The sequence below is a fragment of the Marmota flaviventris genome, chromosome 5 (assembly GCF_047511675.1).
Source record: "Marmota flaviventris isolate mMarFla1 chromosome 5, mMarFla1.hap1, whole genome shotgun sequence".
Lineage (NCBI taxonomy): Eukaryota > Metazoa > Chordata > Mammalia > Rodentia > Sciuridae > Marmota > Marmota flaviventris.
Genome location: NC_092502.1, coordinates 69,663,449 through 69,682,535, shown reverse-complemented (window position 1 = coordinate 69,682,535; position 19,087 = coordinate 69,663,449). Strand labels below are relative to the sequence as shown.

Genomic DNA, 19,087 nt, shown 5'->3' with positions numbered 1-19,087 from the left:
TCAACTTATTCGTTGGTACCTTTTTATGATTAATATAATCATTCTCCAAACTTACTGATTACCCACAGGATTTATTTGTAATTAATGTCTCTTAGTTTTAAAAAAAATAGTTTTCATTTATGCAATAAATTTAAGTGACTTTATAAATTGTGTTTCTGTTGTTTTGTTTCAAAAACATAATTGTCTTTCTCAAAGAAACCAATATTTTAATCTGGATGGTGTTTACTTAAATTGAGTAGTTTCTTTCAAAATTGATATCATTCAGTTAGGTGATCTATTATTTTATGGGATTTAATATCTATTACGTGAAAAATTTTAAAACAGTGGTAGACTTGTGACTACTTTTTCATTATAAATGGGTTTAGTACTGAATGATTCTTATTTTTCAAATTATATTTACTCACATCATTCAAACATATACAATAAGTACAAAAATAAGATTAACATAATAATTCCGCTATCCAGAAGTAATTTAAGTAACATTATTCTAAAATATTCTATTTGGACTGAGAGTGTAGCTCAGTGGTAGCTCACACAATGAGCAGTCAAGAAGCCGAGTTCCATACCCAAGACCATATAAAAAGAGTATAAATAAAATATACCTCTAAATATATATAAGAGTGAATTGTTGGTGGAGATAATTTATAAAACTGATAATAAACTGATAGTTTCTAATTAAAATTATTACATAAAATGTAATAAAATGAGAAATTATAAAACTTTCTTAGGCTTAGACAAATAATATCTATGAGATTTGAAAACAAGATTATGATGCATATGAAGAACAGCAAATGTATCTCAGTGGTTATTCAATCCCCAGCTCTGCCCAAAAATTGCTGCTGTGGTGCATACTAAGAAATTAGCATCATTTAACTGTTTTGTTTAAAAATGAGAAAATAGTGCTGGGTATGTAGCTTAGTGATAGAGTACTTACTTAGCATATGTGAGACCTTGAGTTTGATCTCCAGCACTGCAAAAACAAGTACATAATAATAAAGTAAAAATGAGCAAATAAACACTTTTAAATCTCCTCTCTCCTCATCAGGCTTATACTTTGTGTGATATATACCTATATATTACCTTATCAATATTTGTAACATTTACAATATATTTGAAAAGATAACTTCTATAATCAGCCATTTTATATTTTTAATTGAAATTCATATAATGATACATTTTTAAATTTCATTTGACTGCCCAGAGGTAATCACTTTTGATATTTGTATCTGTTCTTCCCTATTTATTTTTTTTTAATAAGACATGGTTTGTTTTGTTGTTGGCTTTAAATTTTTGCAATGCTGGGGATAGAAACCCAGGGCTCACATATTCTGGATGAGTGCTCTACAACTGAACTACCTCTCCAGCCACTACTTCTGTATTTCTAAATAATATGTTTATTAACTGCTTTTTTCCATTTTCAGTTTTAGATATCCTTTACTTCCTTTCTTAAACAGCACACACATTCACACATACACATATACTTTTACATTTTCTCTACTCCATCCTCCAAATTAGAAATATAATTGCTTATATTGTGTTTAAATGATTAATACTGTGCAAATATTGATTACATCTGAGCCTCAAGAGGAAAAAAGAAAAGCCACTTTGTTTAGCCTTAAATTAATAGTTGCCTCCTTTTTCATCTTATTTACTTTTCTATCTACATAGTTTTAAGGTATTCCCATGCTTTCTAAAATCTAAAGCTCACAATTTGATATTTAGTCTCAAAAAGATATCTATTAGTTTCATTCTTTTCTCTTCAAGCCACTCTAGAGCAAAACAAACTCCTGTTCAACAGTATACTATTTGCTCTCTAGACCTATTGCATAGCAAGTAGTTTGTATTACCCTCATAATGGGAATCTTATCTTCCTTTTGCATTTGATTTCATTTTCTGGATTTTCTACTTCTCTCTTATTATTTTCTTTGGAGTTCCTAGAGAATATTTGCTATTAATGTATTGAGAGATTGAATATCTTAAAATTCTAGATGTCAAAAGATTCAGTGTGAAGATTTTATTGTGTGCAAAGTTATAGGTGGAATTATTTGCTGCTAGTACTTTGAAGGCATTCTTCCTCTGTCTTTTAATCTCCAGTGTCGAATATGCATTAATATTCTGACCATCCATGTTTTTCTGAGAACCACTGTTTTCCCTCTAGGTCTCTGGATCTCAGCCAGAGCAATTTTACCACCCAGAGACATTTGGCAATGTCTGGAAACATTTTGATATTCACAACTGTAGGACATTCTTCTCCTTGGTAGATATGCTGTTAAATATTCCACAATCCATGGGTCAGCTTCCCACAAAGAATTAACTGACCTCAAATGCAAGTAGTGTTGAGGCTGAGAAACTTTATATGAATTTACCTTCTTATATATAGCACCAGCATTCTAGAATTTCATTATTGTGTTATAGTGGAAAAAATTTTTGTCACTCATTGTGCTAGGTACTCAGTGAGACCTGTCAATCTTGAGATGTACTCTTCAAACTAGGACATGTTTAAGAATTTTGTGGGTTTGTTTTGTCATTTAAAAAATTATTTCTTCCACTCAATGTTCTTTGTTTTCTATAACTCCTTTTAATTTATAGTGAGCTCCTGGGTTGATATTTAATGTTTCTTCTTTCTTTTCCCCTTTGTTTAAAAAAAATAACAATTTATGTTGAACTATCCTTGTTTCATTTGATCTGGTGAATAATCTTTGTGTGTATGTGTGTGGATGTGTGGAGGGGTGATGGTAGGGATGAACCCAGGGCCAAATGCATGCTATACAAGTGCTCTCTCACTAAGCCACACCCCCAGTCAGTGAATAATCTTTTAAATGTGCTATTAGATCCAGTTTGGCAGTATTTTGCTAGATCCAGTCTGCCAGTATTTTGTTCATTAAGGATATTGCCTTGCAGTTTCCTACTTTTTGTGTATATATGGTGCTAGGGATCTAACCCAAGACCTTGTGCATTTGAGGCAAGCATTCTACTAACTGAACTATATCTCCAGCCCTAGTTTCTTATTTTTGCTGTGTCCTTGTCCAGTTTTGGTATCAGAGTATATGTTGGGAAGAATTCCTTTCTCTTCCATTTTTTTGTGATAATTTAAGAAATTAGGTGTTATGTATTCTTTTAATGTTTGGTGGAATTCAGTAGTGAAGATGTCTAGTTCTGGGCTTTTCTTTGATGGGAGACTTTTTATTACTGATTCAATCTTATTAGTTGTTATGAGACTCTTTGGATTTTCACTATTTTTTCATGATTCAATCTGGGTAATGTTTTTATGTCCAGGAATTTTTGCATTTCTTCTAGATGATCAAATTTATTAGCCTATAACAAAGGTTCTCTAATGAACCTTTGTATTTATTTCCATGGCATCAGTTGTAATGTTTCCTTTTTAATCTCTGATTGTACTTGAGTCATCTATTTTTCTTAATCTAGGTAAGGTTTGTCAGTTTTATTTATATTTTTGAAGAACCAGCTTTTTATTTCATTGATATTTGGCATTGGTTTTTTTTAGTCTCTATTTCTCCTTGGATCTTTTATTTATTTTATTTTATTATTTTTTGTGATACTAGGGATAAAACCCATGTTTGTAGAGCAAACCCAGTCCTTTTTTAACATTTTGAGACAGGGATTGTTTTCAAGCCTGGCCTCAAACTTACATCCTCCTGCCTCAGCCTCCCAAGTAGCTGGGATTACAGGTATGCATCACTCCACCCAGCTGAATTACCCTTTGATCTTTAATATTTCTTTGCTTATACTAATATTGGGTTGAGTTTGTGTTTTTCTAATTCCTTAAAAGGCAGCAACAGGTTGTTTATATAAGATTGTTCTGCTTTTTTCACATAGGCACTATTGCTATGAACTTCCCTCTAAGTATGGCTATTGCAGTACCCCATAGTCTTTGGTATGTTGTGTCTCTATTTTCATTGGTTTGAAATATTTTTTAAATTTCCTTCTTGATTTCGTCCTTGATCTGTTGATTTAACAGTAAGTTGTTTAATATTCATTTTTTCTTATAGTTGTTATTATCCTTCGTATTTATTTTCCTGGATTCTAGCAAATATTCTCACTTATTTTTGCATGCTTCTGACTGAATTTTAAACTTTTGGTATCAGTTTTACTTTCAAAAGCTATTTTTTGTTCAATGAATTTTGACAGAAGCCTTCTGGTTTTAAATTCTTTGGTGAGCTATAATTCATATACCATAACAATAACCCTTAAAAATAGAATCCATTGGATTTTTAGTATATGCAAAATGTTGTACAGTTATTACCACTAATTCCAGAACATTTTCACTTGTTACCCCCAAAATCCAGTACCCATTAGCAACCACTTTCATAACCTCCTTCCTCTAACCTCTAGGAACCATTAATCAATTTTCTATCTCTTTGGTGTTCTGGACATTTCATATAAATGGAATCACACAATATGTAACTATTTGTGTCTAGATTCCTTTGCTTAGCATAATGTTTTCAAGGTTCATCTATGAATTAGTATGTATCAGTACTTCTTTCCTTTTTGTGGTTGAATAATATTTCATTGTATGAACGTGCTACATTTTGTCCATTCTTCAGTGATAGACATTTATTTGGGTTTATGTCTATTCTTGGTTATTATTAATAATACTGCTATGTACATTCATGTGTAAGTTTTTGTGTGGACATATGTTTTCAATTCTCTTGAAATTGAAGATTAAAATATTCTGAAAATTAGAATTGCTAGGTCATATAGTGGCTATGCATAACTTTTGAGTTATCATCAAAACTGTTTTCCAAATTGACTGAAGTATTTTATATTTCTATCCACAGTATATGAGGGATCCAGTTTCTACACATCCTCTTGTTATTTTTCTTTCTAACTCTTGCTATCCTAAAAAGTAGGAAATAGCATTATTGTGGTTTGATTTGTAGTTCCCAAATAAATAATGATGTTGTGCATTTTTTCAAATACTTATTGGTCATTTAAGTATCTTATTTGGAAAAATGTCAACTCAGATCCTTTGCTGATTTTATCATTGAATTTTTATTTTTTAATTATTTTTAGTGCCTTTATTTTATTTGTTTATTTTTATGTGGTCCTGAGGATTGAACCCAGTGCCTCACGCATGCTAGGCAAGCGCTCTACCACTAAGCTACAGGCCAGCCCAAATTTTTATTTTTTACTGTTGAATTGTAATAATTCTTTAAATATTATGGAGTAGACTCATCAGATATATTATTTTTAGATATTTCTCCATTCTCTATCATTTTACTTTACTATTTTCCTTTGAATCACAAAAGCTTTTTTAAAAAACTTATGTAGCCCAAATTATCTTTTTGTTGTTATTGCTGTTACAGAATGCATGAGAATTACAGACTACCACACTTATTAAGCCAAATTGAAAGGGAAAAAAAGCCTTTTAATGAGCATGCCAGGGAAGCGGTTGGGAGGCTAATGTTTCAAAGAACTCCCAGCACCTGAATTTTGGAAGTACAGAATTTATGAAGGCAAAAACCAAAACCCACAAGGATAATTGATGTACATGTGCCCAGAAAAGAACTTGTTGAGACATATTTTGATTATATGAGAATTGTTTTGATTAGTCATTTTTGTTATATATTAGAGCTATAGTCAAGAACATGGGAAGGTCCTACTGAAGTGTCAACATAGGCAGCTGTCAGGAGGCTGAAAGAAAACATTTTAAGCAAGCATACAGTGAAGTCAGGTCAGAACAAAATGGTGTTACTTTTGTTCTATTTCATTTCAATTGTTGCTTGTACTTCAGTTGTTATTATCTAAGAAATCATTGCCTTATGCAAGATCAAGAAGGTTTACACTTTTTCTTCTAAGGGTTTTATGGTTTTAGCCCTCACCTTTAGGTCTTTAATCCATCTGTGGTCTTTTATTTTATTACAGAAAGTGGGCATTTTTTGTTCTCTCAAAGTTTTAAAAATATTTCTTCTAATACTAGCACTTTATTTTTCTTCTAAGTTATTTTTCATTCTGTTTTTTTGGTCTCAACCTTCATGATAGAGACTTTTTATTTCACTGCTTGACTGTGTTTTTATTGTTTTAATGGGGCAGTGAAAAGTGGATTAGACATTAAATGTTTACATGGGACAAGTGGAGTGGTGGTCCTCACCTTAAGGTATTGAAATGGAATATATTGTTTGGGGACTAAAAGTCAATATTTTAAGTCTTTTATCTTGGACCCAGGTTATTCTCCAGAGACATGTTTAATAAGGGTGGGCATGGGTGGGATGAAAGGTATTAAAAAGTTGATACCAAGCACTTTGAGAGTTTCTTGGTTTAGGGGATGTAGTACTAATCAGTAAGTAGAAAACGTTTAACCTTCTTCTCATGAAGATCTCAGCCTCATCCCCAGCTGATTCTGTGTCCCTTTATTCACAGACTTTTCTATTTAATCTTTAGAGATACTTAATATCTCATTCTCTGTCACTATGAGAAAAGGGAATGTACCTTGCTTCACTGACTAGTAAAGGAATTCTCAGATTTAAGTACTCCTTATACAGATTTTTCAATCAATGTAGTCTTTTAGCCTCTTCCTGGACTCTCAACTTGAATCATTACTTTGGCTGAATTTTTCTTCTTAAATTTTTCCCCTTCTCTTTTGAAAGCAGAAAATAGTAAAATGTGTCAGTTACCAATTGTTTATATTTTTTTCATTTTCCATAATTTTGGTGGTCTCCAATTCTTGTCTTTAAAAGTTCATATGGGGCTGGGAATATAGCTCAGTTGGTAGAGTGCTTGTCTCACATGCGCAAAGCCCTGGGTTCAAACCTCAGAACCACAAACAAAATAAAAAGTTCATTTATTTAAAAGCCTTTGCTTTCTATCACCTTAACGAGGCTTAAGGAGGGAATTGTAAGGGAAACTGGTATGCTCAAAATGGAATGAAATGCATATTATCCCAACTTCTCCTTACCTGACTCATTTATGGTTTTTAACCTATTTATTTGCTTTATTTCATCAGATGTAGTCCTTTAAATAAGAGTTTAGGCTAGCACAGAGGTGCACACCTGTAATTTCAGTGACTTGGGTGGCTAATGCAGGAAGATCACAAGTTCCAGACCAGGCTGGGCAACTTAGTGAAACAAGTAAATTAAAAAAAAATAATAAAATAAAGTAAATACAAAGGGCTGGAATAGTTCAGTGGTAGAAAACCCCTGGGTTCAATCCTCAGTATCTTCCCTCCAACGAATTTATAGTTGCTGCACTTTTTGAATTCTAAGTTTCCTAAAAAGTACAATTTAGCTAGGTATAAAATATTTCAGTTGACTTTCTTTTCCTCAAAAATTCATTGACATCAAGTATTATATTAGTCCTTCTGTCAGTTTCTCCATTCATTTGTAAGTTGGCTGAATTTCATCCTTAGTTTTTCCAAAAGGCACTCATGAGTACTAATGTAATGTTTTATTAATTCTTTCCTCTTTGCTGCATTGTTATCTTTGTACTTGAGCAACATATTGACTGGTGTGAAATTACAAAGCCAAAATTTCTTTCCCTCAGAACTTTTTATTTATTTATTTTTAATTGGGCACAATATCTTTATTTATTTATTTTTATGTGGTGCTGAGGATTGAACCCAGGGCCTAGGCGCATGTGCTAGGTAAGCGCTCTACCACTGAAGCCACAACCCCAGCCCTCCCTCAAAACTTTACAGACATATTGTATATTAAATGTTTCTCAGAGGAAATTTGAAGTCTGTTTTCTTCCACTTTGGGTAATTTGTCCTCTATTCTTGATCATTATCATTATTAGGTTACATCTTGATTATTTTATATATTTTCCCCTGGAATTGAGTGTGCCCTTTCAATCTGGTCCATGCAGATATTTTCAGGCATTTCATTTATTTATTTATATATGATAAATTTAATTGATTTAAAATTCTGTCAGATAGTTCCAATATCTGAAGTTTATGTGGGCCTATTTCTTCTGTATTTGTTTCTGCAGCTTCTCTTTCATGTTGTCTTTGTTTCTTTGTATGCCTCATGATTTTTTCTCTTTTTATTTATTTATTTTTCTTTTTAGACATGACAGTAGAGTATATTTTGGCACATTATACATACATGGAGTATAACTTATTCTAATTAGGATACCACTCTTGTGGTTGTACATAATGTGGAGTTTCACTGGTCATGTATTCATATATGAATATAGGAAAGTTATGTCTGATTCATTCTACTATCTTTTCTATTATAGATTGAATTTTCGATTGAATTATAGATTGCATTTTCCAACTTCTCTGACAGCCAGATCTCCCCTTCCCTTCATTCCCCTTTCCCCCTTCCCTTCATTTCCCTTTGTCTAGTCCAATGAACTTCTGTTCTTTGTTTCTCACTCTTCATTGTGTGTTAGCATCCACATATCAGAAAGAACATTTGGCTTTTGGTTTTAGGGGATGGGCTTATTTCACTTAGCATGATTTACTCACATGATTGATTTCCCTTAAAATGGATTTGTGGGGTGTCCACAAAGCTTGTCTATAATTCTAAAAAGGGTTTTCATTTGCTTCAGTTGGGATATTGGAAACATGTATAGGGGACCACCACAAATCAAGATTCATCACAAACCAAGCTTATAACTTGAAGTTTCTTGCAATTTGACCTATGCATGTTCAAAAAACAATATACAAAAGAATCAATCAATAGCTACAACTTCTGAGGCATATTTTATTTCCCATTCTAAATTCCTTGGAACTAGAGGGAGGGCAAATTTTGATCTGTTGATGTTTAGATTGTGTTTACATTATAATATAACCTTGTACAATCCCTTTATATGGGTAATACTTTCCTATAATATGGTTGCAAATATGAACCAAAGCCTTGGTTTATATTTCTTTAATTGCACATAACTTCAGATCCAAGCCAAATATGAATGTTTAAAATTTCCCAAGGAAAGTTGGTTGTTCTTATATATTACTTACTCCTCTGTTGTAGGTTTAACTGTGTTTTCTACTGTTTTTAGTATATTATTCTACTAGGTTTTTAGCCTTCTTTAAAAAGTTATGTCCACCACTTTTTTTCCACAGGAAGGTCATCTGAATTGTCTACACCATAATTTTCAGAAATAAAAAGCTCTTGGGCCAGGGTTGTGGCTCAGTGGTAGAGCACTTGCCTAACCCTTGGTCCCAGTGGGTAGTTGAGGATATAGGTCAGGTCTGAGTTAGTATGATATACACTCTAACTTTACCCAAATATACATTATTCCTTTATTATGTTAAAATGAGACCTCCCACATTTTAGCTTCCCAAGTAGATATGTGAATTATAGATTGCATTTTCCAACTTCTCTGACAGCCAGATGTGATCTTGCAACTAAGTTATATCGATGTAGTACTTCATGGGAGTATTTTTTAAATGAAGGAACATCTCTCTTCCTTTTATTTGTTGGTATGACTAGAGATATAATAGCTAAGAAATAAAATCCATGGACTAAGAAATAAAAGCCATGTTCTGAATACATCAAGTCAATGATAAAATAAGACTGGATCCCAGGTATCATGGAGTTCATTTCAGCTACCAGATTCCTTTTATATGAGAGATTAATAAAACTTCATTTTAAAAAGCCATTGTTATGGCAGAAAGATCAATGGAAGGAAGAGAGTAGGGGGTGGGGGGAAAGAAGTGTAAGGAGAAGTACTAGGGACTGAATTAGAACAAGATACATTCCATGCTTTTATAATTATATAAAAATGGATTCTACTGTCATGTATAACTAAAAAGAACAACAAAAATGGGTAGAATAGTGTATGAGACAACATAGGAAAATCTTAGAAGCAGGAAAGCAGGTGGATACCTTAGTAGACCTGACAACCCAACACCAACCCTGCAATGGGGTAAGGTGAGAACCAATCCTGTTTAGACTGCAGACAGTTTAGAGGTATCAGCTAGATACTCTGGAAATAATGGTAGGGTGCTTTGTAAGGAGAACTGTGTTAAAGCTGCCTGAGAAGCAGTTAAATCTTTAGCAGTTGGATCACATTTCTCCACTTCAGTCACTGAGTAGCCTATCTCCCTGGCCCTAACAAGTCTAGAGTTTAAACTGTGATGAGTGTGAAAAGGCAAGGTCCATTATAAAAAAGGTTCTACTGGCAAAACTGAGGACAGTGGTAGTGAAAAGTAAGTAACCATTAATTATAATTTTGAATGTTGATTGTTAAAAAGATATGACAGTCATTAGAACCAATTACAAATACTTAAGCTCCCTTTTCAGACACATGATAGAATTTCAATTCTATTTTTTTAAGTTATGTATGGCCATGTAATTTCCTTTCTGAGCTGAAATTTTCAGATACAGTGAATAGCTCAACACATTTTTTCCCACCACGGTGATGATGAGCAAAACCTAGATTCCTAACTGACTGCTGTAAGGAGGGCCCTGTGATGAAATGTACAGGATATATAGCATGAGAAAGAAATCAACATTCTATGAATTGGCCCATTCAGATTAGTGAGTTGTTTGATAATGAACCTAGCTTATCCTGATGTCAACTTCCAATCCCCTTTCCCCACTCAATCCTTTACCTTTTTCAATCCTTACTTTTTCCTTTTGGGTAAACTATGGGGGAAGAGCTAATCATATTATCAGGGTTTCCTCAGTCATCAGTGCTCCCAGTTGGCCTTGGAATGAAGATCAAAATGGACCAGCACTAACAACTTGCTCAGAGCTGTGTGTATTATACCTCTTAATCTCCTGAAATGAATTAAGAACAATCACTTGGGATTGGGATGTAGCTCAGTGGCAAAGCACTTGCCTTGTGTAGGTGGGTTTGATCCCCAGTTCCAAAAAAGAAAGGAAAACAAAAAAGACCCAAACCAAAAAAAGAAAGAAAGAAAAAAAAGAACAATAACTTGAGGTTTCCAGAAAGAAATATAATAATCAAAACAAAGCAAAGGAAAGAGTAACTGGAGGAAAATAGAAGTTTGCAAAAGAACAACAGAAGGAAAATTATTATTAACATCATCAGATAAAAGAAGACATTAATGCATTTAAGAAATAAGTACACGGAGAGCTCTTGGAAAACATGAATATAATAAATTAAAATATCAGTAGAAGAGCTTGAAAATAAAGTTTTAGAAAATATCCTAGGAAATACTGCAAAATTGACAAACAGAAAAGAAAAAGAAGAAGGAAATTAGAACCATATCAGAGGTCCAACATTTGAATCACAAGAATTCCAAAAGGAGAGAGGAAGAGAAAGAAATTATCAATGAAGTGATTTAAGAATATTTTTTAACAGATGGAGGAAATTATAAAGATATCTTGTTACATTTATGATCACAACAAAATATCATTCTTATATATCCTCTGTAAATTACAGGAAGATGTGTATCAAAATGAGAAAGTAAAGAAGAAGACAAAACAAAAAATAAAAGATGCAAAATAAGACAAGTGAAATCAATCTCCAGATGATATTGAAGGTTGATCCCAGGATGACAACTGTGTCTCAAGCATAATGAACATAACAGTAGTCCAGTCTGGACTTGTGTGACTCAAGAGATAGCCATTTTGAAGATATTATCAGTGAGCCCCTTGATATTGTATCATCATTTCCATCAGATGACCCTATTGGAAAATGTGATCTATTAACACCATAGATAAAATGGGAAAATATGAAAATATAAACCAGAATAAAAGGCAAAGAGTATTCCAAGAATGACAGCAAAGGGAAGTTCCAAGATAGAACCTGAAAATAAATAGTTCTGCTGTGGTTGTAGTAAGCAGCCTCTCAATTTAAAGAAAAATTGATGTCTCAGGAAAGATGGTAATCACCATTTTGAAAGGCAACTGAAATTATTGAAAGCATAATACGAAATGAAAAAGCAAGGCAATTATTAACTTCAAGAATAAATAAATAAAATATAATTAGTACATAACAAGGTTCCCAATGTCACGAGTGAAAAAAAAAGTATGAAAGGGTTAAAATGTAATCCGGTGTATTAGGGAATCAATTGGTGATCTGTAAAATCAATCAAGATACATCAGAATAGAGACTAATGGAAAAAAATACCTAAGGAATTTTAAATGGCTGCCTCTTTATTTGGGGTGGGAATCAGGAAAAATGAGAAGGGAAATGGCAGAGAACCACTGTATTTTATTATAAGCCTCTCAGCACTATTTGGTTTTGAACAAAAGTCATATGTTATTTTGAAATAAAATACATTTTAAAATATCAGTAAAATAAAGCTTTTTTAAGCCTCAAAAACAGGAGATAAAATACTAAATGTTGTTATAATAATAGAGATACAACTAAAGGTAAGTAATACAATAAAATTTGAAAACTAGAAAAAAATGTTTTTAAATAAAATACAAGTTACTTAAAAAATCACTCAAAACATGAACAGATTTATAACCAAAGGTGAAATGGAAAAAATGGTCATGGATCTACCATCAGCAAAGTCACCATTCCAACCAGTTTACAAGGAAAGCTGTAATTAAGCTTGTAGAAACAAATAATAATAATAATATGCTTATAAAAAACTAGTCTGCCATACAAAAGTAGATGGAAGACTTCCTAACCCATTCTATGAGACCAGAATGATAGTTCAATACCAAAAACCATAGAAGTTAAACACACACAACCATGTGGGGCAGAAAAATCCTAAAATCATGTTGACACATCAAATCTATCTGTGCATCAAAACTATAAGACATCATGGTTAAATTTCATCCATATCAATGACTCAAGAATAAAAAAAATTAAGTATAAAGAGAAAATTTAAACAAACATAAAATTACCTTAATTGTGAAAGAATAAAGAAAAGAAGATTGATGTTTTTTAAAAGTATTTTTCTCAAATTGAGATCAACCACCAGTAGTTAAAGATGCAATACTAAAAATATAACTGCAAGATTGACTTAACTTGCTACTACAATTTTAGAGTATTCACTGGATGTTGGAGATCTTGGCCATTGAAATTGTTTATGAATAATAAATTATAAATAATACTTAAGGTAAGTGAAGGTTGAAGGCTGTGCAGCATAAAGTGTTCTAGAAAATACCATGGGTGAAGAGTGAAGACCTTGAAAATGTAAGTATTATATAATGCACAAGAAACTGATAAAGATCTGTTATTCTGCTTGTGTAGACTTCCTCATTGCTAAGTGACTTACAAATAAACAAAATATCCTGAACCAATATTTCTTGGCTTCTTGATTAAGGCTTCATTTTCTTTCATATTCTTTACTATCAATTTTTGGGATAGGAGAAGATTTTCTTCAGATTTTTAAAAGATTTTGATAGGGAGCTAGAGTTTAATTTATTGTCCCTAGATTTAAGAAAACAAGAGGTTCATTTTTTTCTACGAATTCAGATTATCACAGGGGGAAATGAGAACAAGCTATTACTAGCATTACTGCAACCACTTGAAGAAAAGAGGTGACATGAAACAGCAAGGACACGAAAAACTCAGTCCTGTTGCAGAATGCCTTCAATCCGCCATCTTTTTTTTTTTCTTCTTCTTCCCCTATTCTTGAGAATAGGAATAACAAGCACAAAACGCAAGGTGGCGCTGCTGGCTAAAAAGAGAAGGGGGAAAAATATCCTCACAAAGAATGTTACAGATTCCCAGCGTAAAGGGAAGTCTGGCCAGAAGGGAAGAGGAAAGGAAATCGCGGAGATAAGCGTTAGGGAAAAGTGGGGATCTCTCTCCACGAGAAATGCCCTTATCCCACCATCTCTAAGGATTTAGTTCCTGCCCTTTCTGAGAGCTGCTTGAGGCCCAGAGGTTCTGTTTTTGAAAGATTGACAAATAATGGAGACCAGTGGGGAGCACGCTGTACAGAAAAGGCAAGTCCTGTTTTTCTGTTTATTTCTGGGAGTGTTTGGGGCTGGCGCGGAACCGCTTCGGTATTTTGTGGCGGAGGAAACTGAGAGAGGAACTTTTCTGGCCAATTTGGCCAATGACTTGGGGTTGAGGGTGGGAGAACTCTCAGACCGACGGTCTAGAATTGTTTCAGACCAGAATATGCGATTTTTGCTGCTCAATTCGCTTACTGGTGATTTACTTCTAAATGAGAAATTGGACCGGGAAGAACTATGCGGCCCCACAGAGCCCTGTGTGCTTCCTTTCCAGTTGTTATTGGAAAAGCCTTTTCAGATTTTCCGTGCTGAACTACAAGTCAGAGACATCAATGATCATTCTCCAGTCTTTCTGGACAAAGAGATTCTCTTGAAAATATCAGAAAGTACAAATCCAGGTGCAGCATTTCCTTTAGAAAGTGCACAGGATTCAGATGTTGGAACCAATAGCCTGAGTAATTACACCATCAGCCCTAATGCCTATTTCCACGTTAATGTCCATGTTGGTGGGGAGGGGAATCTTCTTCCTGAATTGATACTTGATCAAGCGCTGGATCGAGAGGAGATACCTGAGCTCAGTTTAACCCTCACGGCCTTGGATGGCGGCTCTCCGGGCCGATCCGGAACCACGCTATTACGCATCCTGGTGGTAGATGTCAACGACAATGCCCCTGAATTTGTGCAGTCGCTCTACAAAGTGCAGGTACCTGAGAACAGCAGGGTTGGCTCGCTGGTCGTCACTGTGTCAGCTAGAGATTTAGATACAGGAAGTAATGGGGAAATAGTCTATGCATTTTTTTATGCCACTGAAAGAATTCTCAAAACATTTCAAATCAATTCAACATCTGGGTATCTTTATCTTAAAGCCAGATTGAACTATGAAGCAATTCAAACTTATACATTAACTATTCAGGCCAAAGATGGTGGAGGACTTTCTGGAAATTGCACAGTGATTGTTGAGGTAACAGATATAAATGATAATCCACCAGAAATTCTCATATCATCACTTACTAGTCCAATTGCAGAAAACTCACCAGAGACCGTGGTTGCTGTTTTTAGGATTAGAGACAGAGATTCAGGGAACAATGGGAAAATGGTGTGCTCCATCCAGGATGATCTCCCCTTTGTCCTGAAGCCATCTGTAGAAAATTTCTATACATTGGTAACAGAGAGATCTTTGGATCGAGAGCAGAACACTGAATACAGCATCACAATCACTGTCACTGACTTGGGGACACCAAGGCTGAAAACTGAACACAACATTACTGTCCTTGTCTCTGACGTCAACGACAATTCCCCTGCCTTCACACAAACATCCTACACGCTGCTAGTGCATGAGAACAACCAGCCCGCCTTGCACATCGGAAGCATCAGAGCCACAGACAGAGACTCAGGCACCAACGCCCAGATCACCTACTCGCTGCTGCCAACCCAGGACCCGCACCTGCCCCTCACCTCGCTGGTCTCCATCAACGCAGACAATGGGCAGCTGTTCGCGCTGAGAGCACTGGACTTCGAGGCCCTGCAGGCATTTGAGTTCCACGTGGGCGCCACAGACCAAGGCTCGCCTGCACTCAGCAGCCAGGCGCTGGTGCGAGTGGTGGTGCTGGACGAAAATGACAACTCGCCCTTCGTGTTGTACCCAATGCAGAACGCCTCTGCGCTCTGCACCGAACTGGTACCCAGGGCAGCAGAGCAGGGCTACCTGGTCACCAAGGTGGTGGCGGTGGATGGAGACTCGGGCCAGAACGCCTGGCTGTCATACCAGCTGCTCAAGGCCACGGAGCCAGGGCTGTTTGGCGTGTGGGCGCACAATGGCGAGGTGCGCACCGCCAGGCTGCTGAGCGAGCGCGACGCGGCCAGGCACAGGCTGGTGGTGCTGGTCAAGGACAATGGCGAGCCTCCGCTGTCTGCCAGCGTCACGCTGCAAGTGCTGCTGGTGGATGGCTTCTCCCAGCCCTACCTGCCGCTTCCGGAAGTGGCACCCGAGCGCGCGCAGGGGGACTCGCTCACTGTCTACTTGGTCATCGCCCTGGCGTCGGTGTCGTCTCTCTTCCTCTTCTCTGTGCTGGTGTTCTCGGCGGTGAGGCTGTGCAGGAGGCGCAGGGCAGCGCCGCTGGGTGTCTGTTCTGTGCCTCAGGGACATTTTCCTGGCCACTTGGTGGATGTCAGTGGCACCGGGACACTGTCTCAGAGCTACCAGTATGAGGTGTGTCTGAAAGGAGGTTCAGGGACCAACAGTGAGTTCAAGTTCCTAAAACCAATTTTCCCCAATATACTATCCCAGAGCATAGGGAGGGAAGTGGAGGAAAATCCCTCATTTCAGAATAATTTGTGTTTCTCATAAAGAATGATATATAAGCCCTTCTGTCTGAGGATGTATTCCTAGTTTGAAACTTACCCTGGATACCTGTAAAGAAGTGACTTTGCAGTATTTCAAGAACTCTTAAAGTCAAAGAAGGATCCAGCTTAATTCCCAAGAACCATCCACAAGCATGAAATATATATGTGTCATGTTTTATTCCAAACAATTATGCTTAATGTGCAGTTGGAGAAGTTTAAGGGCAGTTAAATTTATTTAGAGTTATTTTAAATTGCTCTCCATTGTCTTCATTCTTTATTGCTAGTTTTCATAGTTGACTGGGATTCTGTACAAGTGTACCTACTATAAGTTTGGGGAGCAGAGATTGTAGAGTATTTTCTAAAGATTTTTTTCAAAGCACATATGGTCTAGCATACACTATCTTAACACAATTAATCGCCAATGAAACCTATGAGAGGAGGTATTTCAGAAGTGAGCAAATATATGGTCATAGTGACTCAGTAAGGTCACCAACTAGTAAATAGCAGAACTGAGAATCTCCTAGTTATTTTTGTTGGTATCATGGCACCAATAGTTTTCTTTCATTAGATAGTACTTGGCATGTTTCTAAACAATAAAAGAGGTTTTTTTTTTTTTATCACACTGCTGGGTGTAATGATATTACTACCTACTACAGGTTGCTGGGAGCCATTAGCCAAGTAGGTATGACAATTTCCTTGCCAGCGTACCCCATGTTGCAGTGACATTGAATGTAGGTGACCTTGTTCAAGGACCAAGGTGGATTAGGGCGTTCCCGGTTTAGGTTCCAGGTTTAAGGTTTAAGATTATTCCTGCTGGGAATAGGGCGTATCCTGCTGCCTGAGTTCCCCTTGAGTTCTCACGGGATTCAGACAGTATGTTTTGGAGATAGAAGCCCAGTGGAGGTGGATTTGGGCAGAGAACGTGGATTTCCCCAGAACGTGATTGTAGACGGCTGGTGTGAGTTCGGGAATAAAGAGTTGCTGTTTGAATCTACAAGCGGTGTGGTGGCTCGTGATTGTGTGCCCAGCCAGACTGCGGCATTTGTGCCCAGCCAGACTGTGGCAACCGGTCTGTAGTTTTATTATTTTAATAAACCAACAAGCCATCTTTTATGAAACAGTTATTCAACTATTACTATTAAAGATCTGATCTAACCAAATATCAAGTAAAACAAATTGAAAGATCAACTAGTGCTTTTTCCTGAACATATGTTTTTCATTCAACAGAAAAGATTAATGGTCCTGAGTAGGGATATTACATAATTTTGTTGCTTCATTAGCTTATTATTTTCCTCACATTACAGTGTTTCTTCTGCAGTATTTCATAGCTACATTCATAATACTTTTTCCCAATTTAATTTAAAATTTTATTTTTAAGAATTTCCTACTAATTTAATGCAGTGCTTAGTCAGAAAAAAATAATAAAATGAATAATGTAGTATCAAATAGTATCAAAGAGAAACATAAACTGTTAATAAATTTTAGAAATTATGGTGCATTAAGGAGAAGCTTTGTATTTAAAAATTATCCAGAACTGGAGGTGTAGATCCGGGATACAGCACTTAGCATGCTTGAGTGCTCTCAAAATATTATATATTATTGCCAAAAGTAGTATTAGTATCAATGTACAGTACTAGTGGGATATAGTCTACAGATAAAATACAGTAATAAAATCTTAAAATGTTTTCAATAACTTCTCAACAAACAAATAGCATGGAAATTGAAAAAGGGAAGTTTACACAGTAAAAGAACTTGAGAGACTTTACAGCCAAATACAATGTGTGTATCTTGCTTGATATTGACTGATTTTGAATACACTAGAGAAATTTGAATATATATGAATCTTAATTAATATTAACAATTCCTTAGGTATGATAATGACATTGTAGTTTAGGTTTAAGTTTTTACAGTGAGAAATGCATAACAAAGTATTTGTGGATGAAAATTCACTTTTCCTAGAATGTGAAAATGTTGGATTGATGGGATAAAATATTATGGAAACATATTGATAACTTTTGAAATTAGTGATCAGTACATGGAGGGTTATAATATTATTCTTTTATGGGGTTTGAGAGTTTTTTTAAATGACAAGGTTATTAGAAGTTGATTCTGTGAGAAAAGAAATAGAGGTAATCAAAAAAGACATTCTTCCAAGATATATATTTACTACTGCTGTCACGGATTGTACTGAATTTATGCCTCTATTTAGACAAGCTTTTCAGTGTTTCCTTGTTTCATATTTGACGTAACTTCTTTCTTATTAGAGTCTGTAAACAAGTCAAAATAACACCTGGCATTTTGCCAGGGGAATGTTAGAGTTCGTAAATAAGTCTGGATGGTGCCTGGCAAAATGCCAGAGGGAGTGGTTTGAGAAGTAACAAAAGCGAGCCATTAAGTGTGGAGATTCCTTATTGGTTGACTGATGTATCTAGTTTATGCTAATTAGATAAGCTGTGTGGAATGTATAAATACTGCTCCTGTCCTGCAATAAACGGCTCCCACTCCTGCTGTATCAACGTACACAAGTTATTTGTCACCCCCCCTGATTATTTTGCTGCAGCCAGACTGCGGCACTTTCTGAGATAGTCCTGCTTATATCTACCATGTGAATTTTTAGGTGTTTTCTAGTCACAACAATGGATTCATGCAGATTCAGCTAGCTAGTGGCATCAAATCACTATATGTTGTTTATTTATAAAGTTAACTTTTCTCTACATTAGTTTCCTCATCTGTAAGGTGGGAAATTCATAATAGCCCTATGTGATAGTTGTTATTACTATTTCACTTTACATGTGTGTAAACTGAGGCAAAGAAAGATTAAATAATTTGCCTAAGGAAGTTTCATATGTAGTAATTGTTTCCATAATTCACAGCAATAAAAATGTTTAATTATGAAAGTTTTCTATGTTATTCCAATGTATGTAGTTTTTCTGATTAGATTATTACAATAA

General features: G+C 35.3%; 1 protein-coding gene across 1 annotated transcript; it reads left to right on the top strand.

Moving 5' to 3' along the window:
• The first annotated feature begins 13,586 nt into the window (after nucleotides 1–13,586).
• Nucleotides 13,587–18,887, top strand: Pcdhb7 (protocadherin beta 7). Its single transcript, XM_027927748.2, has one exon. The coding sequence runs from the start codon at nucleotides 13,747–13,749 to the stop codon at nucleotides 16,138–16,140; it is 2,394 nt and encodes a 797-aa protein (XP_027783549.1). The 5' UTR covers nucleotides 13,587–13,746; the 3' UTR covers nucleotides 16,141–18,887.
• The last annotated feature ends 200 nt before the right edge of the window (nucleotides 18,888–19,087 follow it).